The sequence below is a fragment of the Choloepus didactylus genome, chromosome 1 (assembly GCF_015220235.1).
Source record: "Choloepus didactylus isolate mChoDid1 chromosome 1, mChoDid1.pri, whole genome shotgun sequence".
In the NCBI taxonomy this organism is placed as follows: domain Eukaryota; kingdom Metazoa; phylum Chordata; class Mammalia; order Pilosa; family Megalonychidae; genus Choloepus; species Choloepus didactylus.
Window position 1 is genome coordinate 240,082,418 of NC_051307.1, and position 18,614 is coordinate 240,101,031.

The 18,614-nt window shown below is 37.8% G+C and overlaps 1 protein-coding gene across 2 annotated transcripts in view; it reads right to left on the reverse strand.

The window, feature by feature from the left end:
• Positions 1–18,614, reverse strand: part of SEC13 (SEC13 homolog, nuclear pore and COPII coat complex component) — a 65,903-nt gene that overhangs the window by 32,295 nt on the left and 14,994 nt on the right. For both annotated transcript variants that reach the window (XM_037801838.1, XM_037801829.1), the window contains exons 4-5: positions 16,759–16,910; positions 16,109–16,242 (exon numbers count right to left, since the gene is read on the reverse strand). In XM_037801838.1, the coding sequence (XP_037657766.1) occupies positions 16,109–16,242; positions 16,759–16,910 (286 nt within the window). The remainder of the gene's footprint in view (positions 1–16,108; positions 16,243–16,758; positions 16,911–18,614) is intronic.

Genomic DNA, 18,614 nt, shown 5'->3' on the forward strand with positions numbered 1-18,614 from the left:
AAAACATAATCAAAGCAAACTGGAGTCTATGGTCAACAGTAACATTGTAAAATGCTTCCATTAAATGTAACAAAGGCAATATACCAAACTTAAATGTGTATGAGAGGGGGATATAAGGGAGGGATATGGGATTCTTGGTAGTGTTGTTGTTTTTTGTCCTTACTAATATATTGTATTGTATGACACTATATTTTTCTTTTTATTATTATCTTTATTATCCACCAAAAAACAAAACAAAACAAAACAAAACTTTTTCATAGTAATCAATATGTTCAGTGCTGATTATAATGATAAATGTACAACTGCATGATGATACTGTGAACAACTGATTGTAAACTTTGGATAATTGTATGTTATGTGAATATATCTCTAAAATTTTAGGAAAATATGTAAATAGGGGTAAAAGTGCTGGAGAAATCATGGAGAGAGGGATGGACCTATTTACTGTTGATGAGGAGGCAAAACAGTGTAGCCTTTCTGGAGGTCAGTGTGGTGGTTCCATGAGAAGCTAAGCATATAGGGGCCATAAGGTCTTGCAACCTCATTATGGGATATTACTTGGAAGATCTGAGAGGAGAGACATGAATGGACATTTGCACACTGGTGTTTATGGAGGCAGTATTCATGATATGCAGTGGGTGGAAGTGTCCTAAGGGTACACTGACTGAGGAACAGAATGGTGAACTGTGGTGTGTGCATGCAATGGAATATTGAGCAACTATGAGAAGGAGTGAAGTTGTGAGACACACAAAGAGATGAATGGATCCTGTAGATAGTATTTTGAGTGAAGTACACCGGAAATAAAGGCAAACACTAAAATGCCTCACCAATATGGACTAACTACAATGTGTAAACTCAGAATTGAATCTTAGAGCACAGCCTAACAGGGAAATGATTACTGTAATGATCCCTAGATTGTAAGCTCTTACAGCAGTCACATCTATTCCTGAAATGTAAAGGCTATCTCCAAACTCTGAGACGTTGATTCCTTGGTGTATAACCTGATAGGTCTCTGAAACATTGGGTATCTGTGTGACACCTGAAACTCAGAGCTAGAGCTCGGCAGATATGAATGTCAGTATTAACGCATACAACAACTGTTTAACAACAACAACAACAAAAAAAAAAATGATGAAGAAGAGCCCAGACTTCAATTGGAGATATGAGTGAAGCAGATCTGGTTAAGACTAGGGCAAATCGGGCCAAAGGGTCAAGGTTGTAACCAACTGTGTGTTAAAACTTCAACTTCCACGTGAGACCAAGGGAAGAAATGTTTATCTGGTGTAGGATCTATATTTTCTAAACAATATAATTTCTACAGTCAGTTTGTTCAAACACCACAATTACATGGAACTTTGGGTAGGAAGTGAGATATGGTAGGTCTGTATGGGTTGGAGTGAAGTAGCAACAGATTCCAAAGTAATTTGGGCAGAGAATAAAAATATATATTCAGGCCCCCGAGGAGCTGGGGGAGGATGCGGAGGTGTTGGACTTCCTCACCATTGCTGCTGATGTTCTCACAAACACAGGGGACTGACAGCTTGACATGCTGAGCCCTCTGTCTCCTGCAAAGGAGAGGCTAAACCTGCTTATAATTGTGCCTAAGAGTCTCCCCCAGAGTGCCTCTCTGTTGCTCAGATGTGGCCCTCTCTCTCTCTAACTAAGCCACCTTGGCAGGTGATCTCATTGTCCCCCCCCACCCCCCATGTGGGACCTGACTCCCAGGGGTTTAGTTCTCCCTGGCAATGCAGAATATGACCCCTGCTTGATGAATCTGGACGTGGCATCATGGGATTGAGAACCTCTTCTTGACCAAAAGAGGGATGTGAAATGAAATGAAGTAAAGCTTCAGTGACTGAGAGATTTCAAATGGAGTCGAGAGGTCATTCTGGTGGACATTCTTACACACTATATAGATAACACTTTTTAGGTTTTAATGTGTTGGAATAGCGAGAAGTAAATACCTGAAACTACCAAATTCCAAGCCAGAAGCCTTGACTCTTGAAGATGATTGTATAACAATGTAGAGTACAAGGGGTGACAATGTGATTGTGAAAACCTTGTGGATCACACTCCCTTATCCAGTGTATGGATGGATGAGTAGAAAAATGGGGACAAAAACTAAATGAAAAACAGGGTGGGATGGGGGGGATGATTTGGGTGTTCTTTTTTCTTTTTATTTTTTATTCTTATTCTAATTCTTTCTGGTATAAGGAAAATGTTCGAAAATAGATTGGGGTGATGAACACACAACTCTATGATGGTACTGTGAACAGTTGATTGTACACCATGGATGATTATATGGTATGTGAATGTATCTCAATAAAACTGAATTAAAAAATACAAAACTAAAGGATAAGATGGCTGAATCAAGAATTGCCTTCACAGTAATAGTACTGAATGTGAATGGGTTAAACTCCCTGATTAAAAGATACAGTTTGGCAGAATGGATTAAAAAATATGAACCATCAATATGCTGTTTACAGAGACTCATCTTAGACCCAGCATCACAAAGAGACTGAAAGTGAAAGGATGGAAAAAAATATTCCACGCAAGCTACAGCAAAGAGAAAGCAGAATTAGCCAACGCTAATCTCAGATAAAATAGACCTTAAATGCGAGGATGTCCTAAGGGACAAAGGACACAATATACCAACAAAAGGAACAAATCACAAAGAAGAAATAACAATCATAAATGTTTATGCAGCCAATCCAGGTACTCCAAAGTACATGAGACACACACTGGTAAAACTGAAGGAAGCAATAGATGTTTCACAATAATCATGGGAGACTTCAATACACCACTCTCTCCTATAGAAAGATCAACCAGACAGACGAGCAATAAGGAAACTCAGAACCTGAACAGTGTGATAAATGAATTAGACTTAACACACATATGTAGAGTACTGCATCCCAAATTACAAGGATATACATTCTTCTCTAGTGCTCATGGAACTTTCTCCAGGATAGATCATATGCTGGGGCATAAAACAAGCCTCAATAAATTTAAAAAGATTGAAATTATTCAGGGTACATTCTCTGACCACAGTGGAATGCAACTGGAAGTCAACAACCATCAAAGATTTAGAACATTCACAAACATCTGGAGGTTAAATAACACACTCCTAAACTATCAGTGGGTCAAAGAAGAAATTGCAAGAGAAATTGCTAAATATCTAGAGACCAATAAAAATGAGAACACAACTGTGTTGGTTCAGCTATATTATGTTCCCCAGAAAAAGCCATGTTCTTTGATACAATCTTGTGGGGGCAGAGGTATTAGTGTTGACTAGGTTGGAACCTTTGGATTAGGTTGTTTCCATGGAGTTGTGACCCACCCAGTTGTAGGTGAGAACTCTGATTAGATAATTTCCATGGAAGTGTGGTCCTTCCCATTCAGGGTGGGCCTTGATTAGTTTAGTAGAGCCCTATATAAGAGCTCAGACAGAAGCAGCTCACTGCTGCAGCTGAGAGAGACATTTTGAAGATGGCCATTGGAAGCTGATACTGACATTCTGGAGAAAGCCATTTTGAAACCAGAACTCCAGAGCAGATGCAGGCCACTTGCCTTCCCAGAGAACAAAGGTTTTTCAGACACCTCTGGCCATCCTCCAGTGAAGGCACCCGATTGTTGATGCCTGACCTTGGACATTTTATGGCCTTAACACTGTAACTGTGTAACAAAAAACCCCCTTTATAAAAGCCAATCCATTTCTGGTATTTTGCATAATGGCAGCATTAGCAAACCAGAATAGCAACTTATCAAAACTTATGGGATGTTGTGAAGGCAGTACTGAGAGGGAAATTTATAGCTCTAAACGCATACATTAAAAAGAAAGAAAGAGCTAAAATCAAAGAACGGAACAACTGAAGAAGCTAGAAAATGATTAGCAAACTAATTCTAAAGCAAGAAAAGAAATAACAAGGATTCAAGTATAAAGAAATGATACAGAGAAAAAGAAAAACAATAGAATAAATAAAACCAAAAGTTGGTTCTTTTAGAAGATCAACAAGATTGATAAACCACTTTAGCTTGACTGATGTCAAAAAGAGAGATGATACAAATAAATTAAAAAATAAATGAGAGGGGGGACATTACAGTGGATCCTGAAGAAATTTAAAAAATCTTAAGAAGACAGTATGAACAATAGTAAGCCAACAAACTAGACAATTTAGAGGAAATGGATAATTTCCTGGAAACACATGAACAACCTAGACTGACCAGAGAAGACACGGGAGACCTCAACAAATCAATAACTAAAGAGATCCAATCAGTCATCAAAAAGCTTCCTACAAATAAAATCCCAGGGCAAGATTGGCTTCACAGGGGAATTCTACCAAACTTCCAAAATAGACAGAAGCTAGTGAAGGAGAAATGATAATCTAATATGTACAGATATGATAATGAGAGTGAATGTAATGGTATGGTAATTGTCAGATGCGACTATCATTTGTTAATGGGATTATAAGAATTAGTGAGGCATTGAAGGCTAACAGCTTCATAATGGTTGCTTAAAGGCATGTGAACCACAGAGTAGCACAACAAACCTAAATAAGTGTTAGCATGATTTGCTTACAAGGTATGACACTGGTGCTGACGGTTAAAAACAGAGTGGTATGGAATATAAGCATGAGGCTATAAATTTCCCCCTCAGGACTGCCTTAACAGCAACCCATAATTTTTTTTTTTTAACTGAGATTATTCACATACCATAAAATTATCCAAAGATACAAATTATACAATCAATTGCCCCCAGTACCATCATACAGCTGTGCATCCATCACAATTAATTTTTTTTCGATTTTTAGAATACTTTCATTACTCCAGAAAAGAAATAAAGACAAAAAAAGGAAGCGCAAATCCTCCCATACCCCTAACTACCCCCTTCATTACTGACTCATAGTATTGGTATAGTACATTTGTTACTGTTGATGAAAGAACGTTAAAATACTACTAACTGTAGTATATAGTTTGCAATAGGTGTATTTTTTTCCCTATATGCCCCTCTATTACTAACTTCTAGTTACATGCCATACATTTGTTCTGGTTCATGGAAGAGATTTCTAATATTTGTATAGTTGATCACAGACAGACATTGTCCACCACAAGATTCACTGTTTCATACATTCCCATCTTTTAATCTCCAACTTTCCTCCTGGTAACATACGGGACTCCGAGCTTACCCTTTCCATCCCATTCATGTACCATTCAGCACTGTTAATTATTCTCATAACGTGCCACTGTCATCTCTGTCCATTTCCAAACATTTAAGTTCAACCTAGTTGAACATTCTGCTCATAATAAGCAACCGCTCCCCATTCTTTAGCATCGTTCTATATCCTGGTAACTTATATTTCATGTATATAAGTTTACATATTGTAATTAGTTCATATCAGTGAGACCATGCAATATCTGTCCTTAAGTGTCTGACTTACTTCACCCAATGTAATGCCCTCCAGGTTTCTTCATCAATCTGTTTTTTTTTTAAGGTTTTGTTCACACCCCATATATTCTGTCCTAAGTAAACAATCGATAGTTCCCTGTATAGTCACGTATTTACGTATTCACCGCCATCACCACTATCTATATAAGACATCTCCATTTCTTCCACAAAGCAGGAGAAAGAGTCAAAGAAGGTAGAGAGACAAATGAAAAAGGAAAAACAAAACAAAACAAAACAAAAAACATGACAGCTAGGAAGCAACAAAAGGAAAAATAGCATTAAACTAAGGTAGAATAAAGAGTCAGACAACATCTCCAATGCCAAGAGTCCCATACTCCTCCCTCATGTCCTCCTCTTATATGCATTTAGCTTTGGTATATTGCCTTTCTTACATTACAGGAAGCATAATACACTGTTTCTGTTAATTATAGTCTCTAGTTTGCATTGATTGTATTTCCCCCTCAATACCTCTCTATTTTTAACACCTTGCAAGGTTGCCATTCGTTCTCCTTTATGAAAAAACATATTTGTACATTTTATCACAGTTGTTGAACACTCTAGGTTTCACTGAGTTATACAGTCCCATTCTTTATCTTTCCTCTTTCCTTCTGGTGTCCCACATGCTCCTAACCTTCCTCTTTCAACCATACTCACAAGTCATCTTTGTTCAGCGTACTTACACTGCCGTGCTACCATCACCCAAAATTGTGTTCCAAACCTCTCACTCCTGTCTTTTCCTATCTGTCTGTAGTGTACCTTTTCGTATTTCCTGTAGAGCAGGTGTCTTGTTTACAAACTCTGTCATTGTCTGTTTGTCAGAGAATATTTTAAACTCTTCCTCATATTTGAAGGACAGTTTTGCTGGATATAGGATTCTTGGTTGGCGGTTTTTCTCTTTCAGTATCTTAAATATATTACCCCACTTCCACGAAGGTGGACTGCTACTTCATACCATATACAAAAATTAACTCAAAATGGATCAAAGATCTAAAGAAAAGAACCAAAATTATAAAACTCTTAGAAGAAAATATAGGGAAATATCTTCTGGACCTTGTGTTAAGCAACGGTTTCTTAGACTATACACCAAAAACATGACCCCCCCCACACACAGACATATGAATAAAGGGGATTTCATAAGGTGAAAAGCTTTGTGCAAAGAACTTCATCACGAAAATAAAAGGACAACCTAAAGAATGGGGAAAACATTTGGAAACCAAGTATCTGATAAAAGACTGATATCTTACATATATAAAGAAATCTTACAACTCAATGACAATAGTACAAACAGCCCAATTATAAAGGGGCAAAAGATATGAAAAGACATTTTCCAAAGAGGAAATACAAATGGCTAAAAACATATGAAAAAGCAAGTAAAAGAAAAGAAATAACAAGGATTAAAGCAGACATAAGTGATATGGAGAACAACAACAACAAAAACAATAGAGAAAAAATAAAACGAAAAGTTGGTTCTTTGAGAAGATCAACAAAATTGACAAACCCTTAGCTAGACTGACAAAGTCAAAAAGTGAGAAGACCCAAATGAACAAAATAATGAATGAGAGGGGGGACATTATAGCAGATTCTGAATAAATTAAAAAAAAATCACAAGAGGATACTACAGGAAACTATGCCAACAAACCAGACAATTTACAGGAAATGGATAATTTCCTGGAAACACATGAACAGCCTAGACTGACCAGAGAAGACACAGAAGACCTCAACAAACCAATAACAAGTAAAAAGATCCAATAGTCATCAAAAAGCTTCCTACAAATAAAAGCCCAGGGACAAATGGCTTCACAGGGGAATTCTACCAAACTTTCCAAAAAGAACCGACACCATTCCTACTCACATTCTTTCAAAAAACTGAAGAAAATGGAATACCACCTAACTCATTTTATGAAGCCAACATCACTCTAATACCAAAACCAGGTAAAGATGCTACAAGAAAGGAAAGCTACAGCCCAATCTCCCTCATGAATATAGATGCAAAAATTCTCAACAAAATACTTGCAAATTGAATCCAAAGACATTAAAAGTCATACACCATGACTAAGTAGGGTTCATTCCAGGCTTGCAAAGATAGTTCAACATAAGACAATCAATCAATGTAATATAAGACATTACCAGATCAAAATGGAAAAAAATCAAATGACCATCTCAAAACATGCTGAAAAAGCATTTGACAAAATACAGCATCCTTTTTTGATAAAAACACTTCAAAAGGTAGGAATTGAAGGAAACTTCCTCAATATGATAAAGATCATATATGAAAAACCCACTGCCAGCATAGTATTCAATAGTTAGAGAGTGAAAGCCTTCCCTCTAAAATCAGGAATGACACAAGGATGCCTGCTGTCACCACTATCATTCAACATTGTGCTGGAATTTCTAGGCAGAGCAATCTGGCAAGATAAAGAAATAAAAGGTAACCAAATTGGAAAGGAAGAAGTAAAACTGTCATTATTTGCAGACAATATGATTCTTGTATTTGGAAAATCCTAAGAAATCGACAACACAGCTACTTGAGCTAATAAACAAATCCAGCAAAGTGGTGGGATACATGATTAATACATATAAGTCAGTAATGTACTTAAACACTGGAAATGACCTAACTGAAGAGACACTCAAGAAAAAGATTCCATTCACAATAGCAATTAAAGCAACCTATACACCTAGGTTTCACTGAGTTATACAGTGAAAGTTTATTAGGAATAAACTTAACCAGAGATGTAAAAGAACTCTACACATAAAATTACATAACTTTACTAAAAGAAATAAAAGGGGACCTAAAGAGATGGAAAGAAATTCCGTGTTCATGGACAGGAAGGCTAAACTTTGTTAAGATGTTACTCCTACCCAAAGTGATCCACAGATTCAATGCAATTCCAATCAAAATTCTAACAATCTATTTTGCAGACTTGGAAAAGCTGATTATCAAATTTATTTGGAAGGGAAAGGGGTCTTGAATTGCTAAAAACATTCTAAAAAAGATAAACAAAGTGGGAGGAGTCAACACTTCCTGACTTTAAAGCCTACTATAAAGTCACAGTAGCCAAACAGCTTGGTATTGGTACAAAGATAGACATATTCATCAATGGAATTGAACTGAGAATTCAGAAATAGACCCCGAGATCTACAGTTGACTGATGTTTGATAAGGCCCTGAAATCCACTGAACTGGGACAGAACAGTCTCTACAACAAATGGGGCTGAGAGAACTGGATAGCCATACCAAAAGAATGAAAGAGGACCCCTACCCTATACAAAAATTAACTCAAAGTGGACCAAAGACCTCAATATAAGAAACAGTACCATAAAACTCCTAGAAGATAATGTAGGGAATCATCTTCAAGACCTAGTATTAGGAGGTTGCTTCTTAGACCTCACACCTAAAGCACAAGCAATGAAAGAAAAAATAGATCAGGGAATTCCTCAAAATCAAAAGCTTCTGTACCTCAAAAAACTTTGTCAAAAAGTGAAGAGGCAGCCAATGCAATGGGAGAAAATATTTGGAAACCATGTATCTAATAAAGGACTGGTATCTTACATATATAAAGAAATCCTACAATTCAACGACAATAGTACAAACAGCCGAACTATAAAATGGGTAAAAGATATGAAAAGACATTTCTCTGAAGAGGAAATACAAATGGCTAAAAAAACCACATGAAAAAATGTTCATCTTCACTAGTTATCAGGGAGATGCCAATCAAGACCATAATGAGATATCTCACACCAGTAAGAATGGCTGCCATCAAACAAACAGGAAACTACAAATGCTGGAGGATGTGGAGAAATTGGAACTCTTATTCATTGAGGGTGGGACTGTATTAACGGTACAGCCACTCTGGAAGACAGTTTGGTGGTTCCTCCAAAAAACTAGATATCAAGTTACCTATGATCCAGCAATTTCACTTCTCAGTATATACCCAGAAGATCTGAAAGCAGTGACACGAATGGATATGTTCACACTGATATTCACAGTGGCATTGTTCACAACTGCCAAGAGTTGGAAACAATCCACATGTCCTTCAATGTATGAGTGGCATAACAAAATGTGCTATATAAATATGATGGAATACTATGCAGCAGTGAGAACAAACAAGGTCATCAAACATGACAACATGGATGAATCTTGAAGACATAATGCTGAGTGAAATGAGCCAGACAGGAAAGGAGAGATATTGTATGTTACCTGTAACATGAACTGTGTGAAAAATGTGAAATAATTGTCTTATAATGTAGAATATAGGGGACCTAGAGATAGACAGAAGCTAGTGAAGGGGGAATGATAATCTAATATGTGCAGATGTGATAACGAGGGTGAATTTAATGTTATGGGAATGGTCAGTTGTGACTATGGTTTGTTAATGGGAATATAAGTATCAGTGATGCACTGAAGGCTAACATGTTCATAAATGGTTGTTTAAAGGCATGTAACCCACAGAGTAGCACCACAAACCTAAATAAGTGCTAGCATGGTATACTTATAAGTATGACACTGGTGCAGAGGGTCAACAACAGAGTGGTATGGAAAAACTACCCATTACATATTAAAGACTATATTTAATAAGAATATCTTACCAAAAGTACACTAATTTGAGAGATGAATAATTAGGGCTGATAACAGCTCTGGGTATATTATGTTATGATAATTGTTTAAAGTTGAGAGTTATGATGACCGTACAACTAAGTGAAGATAATGGAAGAAACTGACCGTTTATCTCAGGATAGAATATATATTAAGTGAAATTAGGAACCCACTACTTAATAAATCAACCCTTTGACTTGAGGCTTGCTCTTGTGAAATTTAGGGTTGTAAATGGGAGGCTATAATTATGTCTAACAGGCATCTCCAGGGAACCTCTTTTGTTGCTTATATGTGGCCTTTCTCTCCCTAAGCCCAACTCGGCAAATACATTCATTATCACCCCCACTTCCCCACGAGGGACATGACTTCCAGGGGAATGAATCTCCCTGGTGACATGGGACATGACTCCCAGGAATGATCCTGGCCCTGGCAGTGAGGGATTAAAAGTGCCTACTTGACCAAAAGGGGGAAAAAAGAAAGGTAACAACCTGAAGTCACAGTGGCTAAGTAATCCCAAATACAGTTGAGAGGCTATCCTGGAGGTTTCCTCTCATGGAAGCTCCAGCTAGACATCCCAAATGGCCAACAGTAAGCCATGTCCTTACCAAAAGTTGTCCCCAAATACCTAGGTCCCCACCTGAGTTTCTATAAAATATTCACTTGCTAAGTTTTATCTGTCTGAAACTTAAATCCACCAGAGTATTCCTATGCCAGACAAGTCCTAAAACCCAGAGGCAACAGCCTCTTTAAGAACAACAATCAAATGCAGCCCCCTTCCCCATACTGTCGACACCCCCTTTCAATATGAACAAGTTAGGGTGCTCACTGCCTGGACACCCCTGAAGATGGAGGAAGAGATTAAGTGAGAGGAAGGGGTAGTAACAGACAAGACAAGCTTTAACAAAGGTCTATGAATAGTGAAACTTTATATAAATTTACATAAATTTTTAGATGCTGGGGTGTTAGAATAGCTGGAAGGAGGTAAATGACATGGTGGAACTGTAACCTGTAACATCCTTTCCTCTACAGCCACTCACTGCATTATGCATTGAAAGTCTTCACCACCTTTCTACACATAAATATAAGGAAATAAACTGTGGAACTATAACCTTAACAATTTTTGATATTACCTATATAACTGCTTGTTGAGCTGTACATCAAGAGATGACACATTTCCGTATGCATGTTTTATTTTACAATAATGGAAATGGCTGAACTGTGGAACTGTGACCCATGACATTCTTTGAAATTTTCTCTGTAACTACTTGGTAATTCGTATTTTGAAAGTTACCACTGTTACATATATATGTTAAAGTTCACAATAAAAAAGAATGCATTAAAAAATTAAAAAGCAAATGTCAAACCATCTTAGTTAGTCTATTCTATGTTAATAATCATGGGGTTTACAAAATGGCTGAGAAAGGAGAGGAAAGGCAAAATAGCCTCTACTGCATTAGAAGGAACAACAGGATAAAGTGTACAAAGAATCTCATGGTTTATAAACCATGATAACTGTAGCAAGCAGACCAGATTTAGGAATGATAAGACAATGCAATAGCCAACTACAACAAAACACTTGAAAGTAAAGGTGGAAATCATGGAAAGGGCAAAATTCAAGCTTTTTAAATAACATTATGCTAAGAGGCGAAAACAAAGATATGAAAACACCTTGTTGCCCTATTGTCATAATTACAGGTTAACAGAGTGCCCTCCATTTCCAATAAGGATGTCTCCATAGTTTAGTTCAGTGATGTAATAAAGTACTGATTACTGACTTTTAAATCCAACTAAAACAGGAAGCAGAATTAGCCAAATAAAGTATTTAAACCACAATTTTGTGATTTTCTCGGACTCAGGAAAAGTATAGGTTTAAGCTAGTTTTGAGTGATAAAGCCATAGGTTAAAAAAAAAGGATCCTGCAGAAAAACATACACACATAAACCCACATGCCATCCAATGAATAAGTAAGTGATCAATAAGATTAGTTATCGGCTAGGCTGAAGCTTCCCGATAAGTTCAACCCTGCTGTAGAATGCTACTTTGCCAGAAAATACGATTATTACCCACAATCTGAACACAAGTCCCTAACCCTCCCTTTTCCCCCCTTTTTAAAAATTTGACGTACATTCAATTATTACAGGACATGGCTAAGGAAAAACTCTAATATTTTTAGTAGGCTTATACAGAGGGCAACTCAAAGGAATCTTAAATGTTTTAAATGGGAGATATCAAATTTAAGGGTATATGTTTTAATAATTAATTGTACTGCTCATGAAATAAACATTTGGAGATGTGTCCGAAGATTTTCTGCAGACCTAAGATCATTTTAGGGTATTATATTTTAATAATGCAGAATACAATTTGAAGGTGTCACACTTTATGCAATGCATGATTTATATGAAAAATAAAAGTATATTAGGTAGGTGGGTTGCCACATATTCAGAAATCTATCAACAACTCAGGATGCTGGTTAACAAGCATTGTGTTTGAACAGAAGAGGTTAAATTTGTCCAAATAATAAATTCCACCCCAGTGATAGCGCTCCTTGATTCTCCAACACAACTGAGTTCAATCCATTCAAACAGCAAATGAAGAAAATCTATAGGTACTAAAATAACTGCTCTCTTTTTATATGACATAAAGAGGCATATGGCAATTACTCTATGGTTAAATCCCTTTACTACCAGCAGGAGTTAAAAAGTGTTTCAACGTTTATATAGACGCCTGAATCTAAAGGAGAAAAAAAAACTTATACTGGAATGATTTCTCCTTTAGACTTCCAAAATTTAAGATTTTATAATGCTCTTAACCATGCCAAAAAATCCCCAATAGAGTGCATTCTTGAGGCAGAAGGCTATAAGTAATTGCTTATCTCAGCACCCCAAGTTTACATCACAGCAGCCACTAATGTTTGCACAGTCAGGGCTACCAAACATGTTTAGTGGGGCTTCAGGTTTATGATCTTTTTTATTTATGTGGGGTCAGTAGTAATCTCTCCCCTTTCATTTCTGATTTTATTTATTTGCGTCTTCTCTTTTTTTTTGTCAGACTAGCTAAGGGTTTGTCAATTTTATTGCTCTTTTCAAAGAACCAACTTTTGGTTTTGTTAATGTTCTCTATTGTTTTTTTCTTACTCTATTTCATTTTTTTCTGCTCTTTTTTCTTTTTGTTTTGGGTTTAGTTTGCTGTTGTTTTCCTAGTTCCTCCAGGTGTGTAGTTGGTCTTTGATTTTAGCTCTTTCTTCTTTTTTAATGTAACCATATGGGGCTATAAATTTCTCCCTCATGACTGCCTGCACTGCAACCCATAAGTTTTGATATGTTGTGTTCTTGTTTTCGATTGTCTCAAGATATTTACTGATTTCCATTGCAATTTCTTGTTTCACCCACTCATTGTTAAAGTGTGTTATTTAACTTTTATATATTTGTGGAGTTTCCAGTTCTCCACTTGTTACTGATTTCCAGATTCATTCCATTATCATCAGAGAAAGTGCTTTATATAATTTCAATCTTTTAAAATGTATTTCGACTTGTCTTGTGACCCAACATGTGGTCTATTCTGGAGAATAATCCATGCACTCTTGAGAAGAATGCTATTTTGGGGTGCAATGTTCTTTATATGTCTGTTAGGTCTAGTTCATTTATCATATTATCAAGTTCTCTGTTTCCTTATTGATCTTCTGTCTAGATGTCCTATCTAGTGGTGTATTGAAGTATCCAACTATTATTGTAGAGGTGTCTATTTCTCCCTTCAGTTTTGCCAGTGTTCGCCTCATGTATTTTGAGGCACCGGGTTAGGTGCATAAATATTATGATTGTTATTTCTTCTTGGTGGATTGCCCCTTTTATTACGTTGTTTCTTGTAACAGCTTTTAACTTAAAGTCTATTTTGTCTGGTATTAGTACAGCTACCCTAGCTCTTTTTTAGTTACTATTTGCAAGGAATATCTTTTTCCATGCTTTCACTTTCAACTTATTTGTGTCTTGGGTCGAAGGTGCGTCTCTGGTACAGAACAAATAGTTGGATCATGCCTTCTTATGCATTCTGCTCATCTATAACTTCTGATTGGGGAATTTCACCCATTAACATTCAGTGTTATTACTGTAAAGGCAGTATTTCAGCCATTTTGTCCTTGGGTTTTTCTGTCATATCTTTTTTCATCTCTCTTCCTTTTTTGCAACCTCCTTTTCTGTATAGTTGATCTTTTGTGATATATCAGACTGATCCCTTTTTCATTTCTGTTTCTGTGTATTTTTAGAACACTTTCTTTGTGGTTACCCTGCAGTCTGTTTTACACAACTTACATCTATAACCTAGTAATTTGAAAAGATACCAACTTAGCTTCAATAGTATACATGTTCTCTGCTCCCATATCACTCTGTTTCCCTTCTTTATGATGTTTTTGTATGGCCAGTTGATCTCTGACAAGAGTGACACGTCCATTCAATGGGGGAAAGACTATCCTCTTCAACAAATGGGGCCGGGAAAACTGGGTATCCATTTGCAAAAGAACAAAGGTGGACCGCTACTTCACACCATATATAAAAATTAACTCAAAATGGATCAAAGATCTAAAGAAAAGAACCAAAATTATAAAACTCTCAGAAAAAAACATAGGGAGTATCTTCTGGACCTTGTATTAAGCAATGGTTTCCTACACTATACAACAAAAACACGACTACAATCAATCAATCAAGGGGACTTCATCAAGATGAAAAGCTTTGTGCAAAGGACTTCATCATGAAAGTAAAAGGACAACCTACAGAATGGGGGAAAATATTTGGAAACCACATATCGGATAAGAGTTTAATTTCCAAAATATATCAAGAACTCCTACAACTCAAAAACAAAATGACAACCAATTAAAAAATGGGTAAAAGACTTGAATAGACATTTCTCCATAGAAGTTATACAAATGGACAAGCATATGACAAGATGCTCAACATCACTGCCTATTATAGAAATGCCAATAAAACCACAATGAGATGTCACCTCAACAGCAAAATGGCTACTATTAAAAAAAAAAAAAAGGAAAAAGGAAAATAACAAGTAATAAAAAACAAGACAATATGAAGAAATAGGAACCCATGTTCATTGTCGGCGGGAATGGAAACGGTGCAGCCGCTGTGGAGAACAGTTTGGCAGTTCCTCAGAAAGTTAAGTATGGAATTACTACACGACCCAGCAATCCGACCTCTAGGTATATACCCAAGAGAACTGAAAGAAGGAACTCAGATATTTGTATACTGCCGTACATAGTGGCATTATTCATAATATACCAAATGTGGAAGTAACCCAAATATCCAACAGCCAATGAATGGATAAACAAAATGTATTATATAGAGACAATGGAATATTAGCCTTAAAAAGGACTGGAGTTTTGATACATGCCACAACATGGATAAGCCTTGAAAATATTATGCCAAGTGAAAGAAGCCAGTTACAAAGGACCACGTATTGTGGGATTCCATTTATGTGAAATATCCAGAACAGGCAAATCCATAGAGACAGAAAGATTAGTGGTTCCCAGGGGAGTGGGAACAGGTGGGTAGGGAATGACTATTAATGGATATGGGGTTTTTTTTGGGGGGTGATGAAAATATTCTGGAATTAGTGGTGATGGTTTGCACAACTTTCTGAATATACTAGGAACTACTGAATTATATACTTTAAAGGGTGAATTTAGTATGTGACTCATATCTTAATTTTTAAAAAGTAAAAAACAACAAACAAACAAAACAAAAGCCAAAAACTTCTCCCGGATTCAGCTGCTGTCACCGCATTCCCCATCACCTGACCCTTCTGACTTGAGAATCTATAAGGCATAACTAGGGCCAACCCCTACCCTGGGCTGAATGAGCCTGGTGCAGCCTGGTCTCCCTGGATGCAGCATCTGGTCTGGTTTCAAAGCAGAGGCTCAAAGCTGCTGCACCAAGCAGGTCTGAGCAGCAGACCCCTCTCCTGGCCCGCTGCACAGCAGGGAAGCTACCCCTCACTCTCCAGGGAGTCTACCGTTGACACATAGCAAGGCAACAGAGCCCCATCTCCACAGCAGGCATGGTCTGGACTTACAGTGTGAGCATTGTTGATCTTCTTCACTTCCCACTGGCCCTCCCCAGTGTAGGTCAGCAGGGAGATGGCCCCATCTGAGCTCCCACAAGCCAGGATCAGGCCGTAGTCATGGGGGGCCCAGCACACAGAGTTCACTGCAGGAAGGAAGTAAACACAGTGAGCAAGAAAACACAGTGAGCAAGAAGAGCACGTCTCAGAGTTCCAGACTTTAATTTCCCAGATACACTGTTTTACTGTGTTTCTGATAAAATCTGCCAGGATCACCATGTTCCCAATTGGCTGTAATTCTGCCAATTAAGGGCATAAAAAAACAAAACCAAACTATTACTAACTAATATTTCACAAACGAAAGCTTATCTTAACAAAAAAAGTGAGAGGGACAACAATCTGAGAATAAAGGCCAGTATTTAACATTAATAAACTTAGCCTGAAGAAAAACTCACCATGTTGTTTTTACTTTTTTCATTTTGCTTTGGACTGGCTTTAGGGCTTTATCTAAGCTGTGGGCAGCTTAGGTGATAAGCCAACCAAACCATAGGGGACAAACAGACAGCATCACAAGGGAAAGAGAGTCAAGGCTTCAGCCAGGACAGAGGCCTTTCCCACCCATGGGCTCCTGGGCTTGCCTCCCCCTGCCACACCCAGTGCACCTGATGAGTCATGTCCTGTGTGCTCGTGGGTCTTCTCCCAGGTGCCGTTTTCCTCTTTCCAGATGATGACTTTCCGGTCATACGAGCAGGATGCTAGGATGTTGCCATACATGGGGTGGGCCCAGGCCACTTGCCACACAGGACCCTCATGACTGCAGGGGAAAGGGGTCAAAGGCTGCTCAGAGGGGCAGAGGAAACCATAGTGCTCCTGCCAGGCACTACTTTGGACAGAATGAATGGCTTCCTTGGTGGGATGAGACAGTGTCTCAAGTTAGAACTGCCTAAGAATTTCAAAAGGGAGAGATATATAGTGTCGCTGCTTAAACAGACCCTCCCTGGGCACTGAGGACCCTGAAGCCCAAAGAAGTATGCAACTTGTCAAGGGAACAGAGCTATGACAAACAGAGTCAGGGTTGGAAGTCAGCCTCCCTGTCCCAACCAGGCAGAAATCTCATTTGCCCCAGACTACAGCAAGCACTATCTATGTCACAGCAATTAACTGATCTAGGGTTTGCACTCAACAAGTGGTCAGTAAATATTTGTAGACAGAATCAATATTCATCTTTCCAGATGGTCAACTTCCTGAGGATGCAGTTATGTTTCATTTTTATATATTTCTGCACTTTTAAAACTTATTCAAAAGCTGTGTCTTTCTTTTCTCTTCTGACCTTTGTCCACTCACCTGAGAAGTACTGACTCTTATCACCTACTCTGGGTCAGGCTTTATACTGGGACCATTTCTCTTCCAACAAGATAGAGCATAATATGGACGTGTGAGCCCAGACTCTTTAAATCCCATACCCCTCATTTACTAGCTGCTTGGCCTTAGGCAAGGCTTAGTCTCCTTATCTGAAAATGGAGATTTCAGTAATATTTCCTTTATAAGGCAGTCATGAGGGTTAAATATTTGTGAATTGAGCTATTATTACTGCTCCTTTTTACTTCTTCACACTAGGGATGCAGATACCCAGTCTCTTTCTTCTCTGGCCAGGGAAACAGGACATTCCCAGTCCTTACAAAGGAGCTGATAATGAAACTGTGAGAAGACTCAAATTCCCAACAACTAGCATGGTTTTAACAGGAGAAAAAAATGGGGGTGTAAATTTTTATCCTTCCGATATTTCATATCCTTTGTGCATAAAGAAAAACAGCACAAAGGACCGAGTAAAAGCACACATGTCCGCCTCTACCAATTGACAACCAGGCCTAACCCCAGGAGCTCTCTCTGATCAGCCAGGGGCTCCTTCACAGGGAAACTGGCATTTGGCTCCTGAAGCCATTTGATTCTTGTCCTTCTGGAAGAAGCTAACTTCCGGGCCATTTCCTGAAATGTCTACTGAGCATCTACTTGTCAGGGGTTCTTAATCACTTTTGTGCAGACTGGTGAAGGCTATGGATGCCTTCACAGAGAAATGGATAAAATACAGAACTAGGGTTACAGTTATCAAAATGTTAAAAAAAAAAATTATAGCCAATTTGCAATATAGTGATATTAAGTAATAAGCTCTTGTGGCAGGTCTAATAACCACTGTAATTTCAAAGTAATGATGAGTATAAAAGATATTTTGAGATAGCTACAACAACTGTAGTATCATAAGAAAATATCTATGGTTTCTATTGGTGACAAAGTGACAGGTACTATGAATACTACTGTGGTTCCTTGCCAACATCCATAAACGATGGAGATGCTACGTATCAGTCACTAAAAACAAAGATGTGCTTGTTTTCCCACTGCAGTTCACCAACCCGATTCTAACCACAAAACCTTGGTGTTTTTTGGAACCCAGGTAAAGAACCCCCAATGATACGAAAGGCAGTGAACTGAGGGGAGAGCAGTAGAGATGTGGCCATAAAAA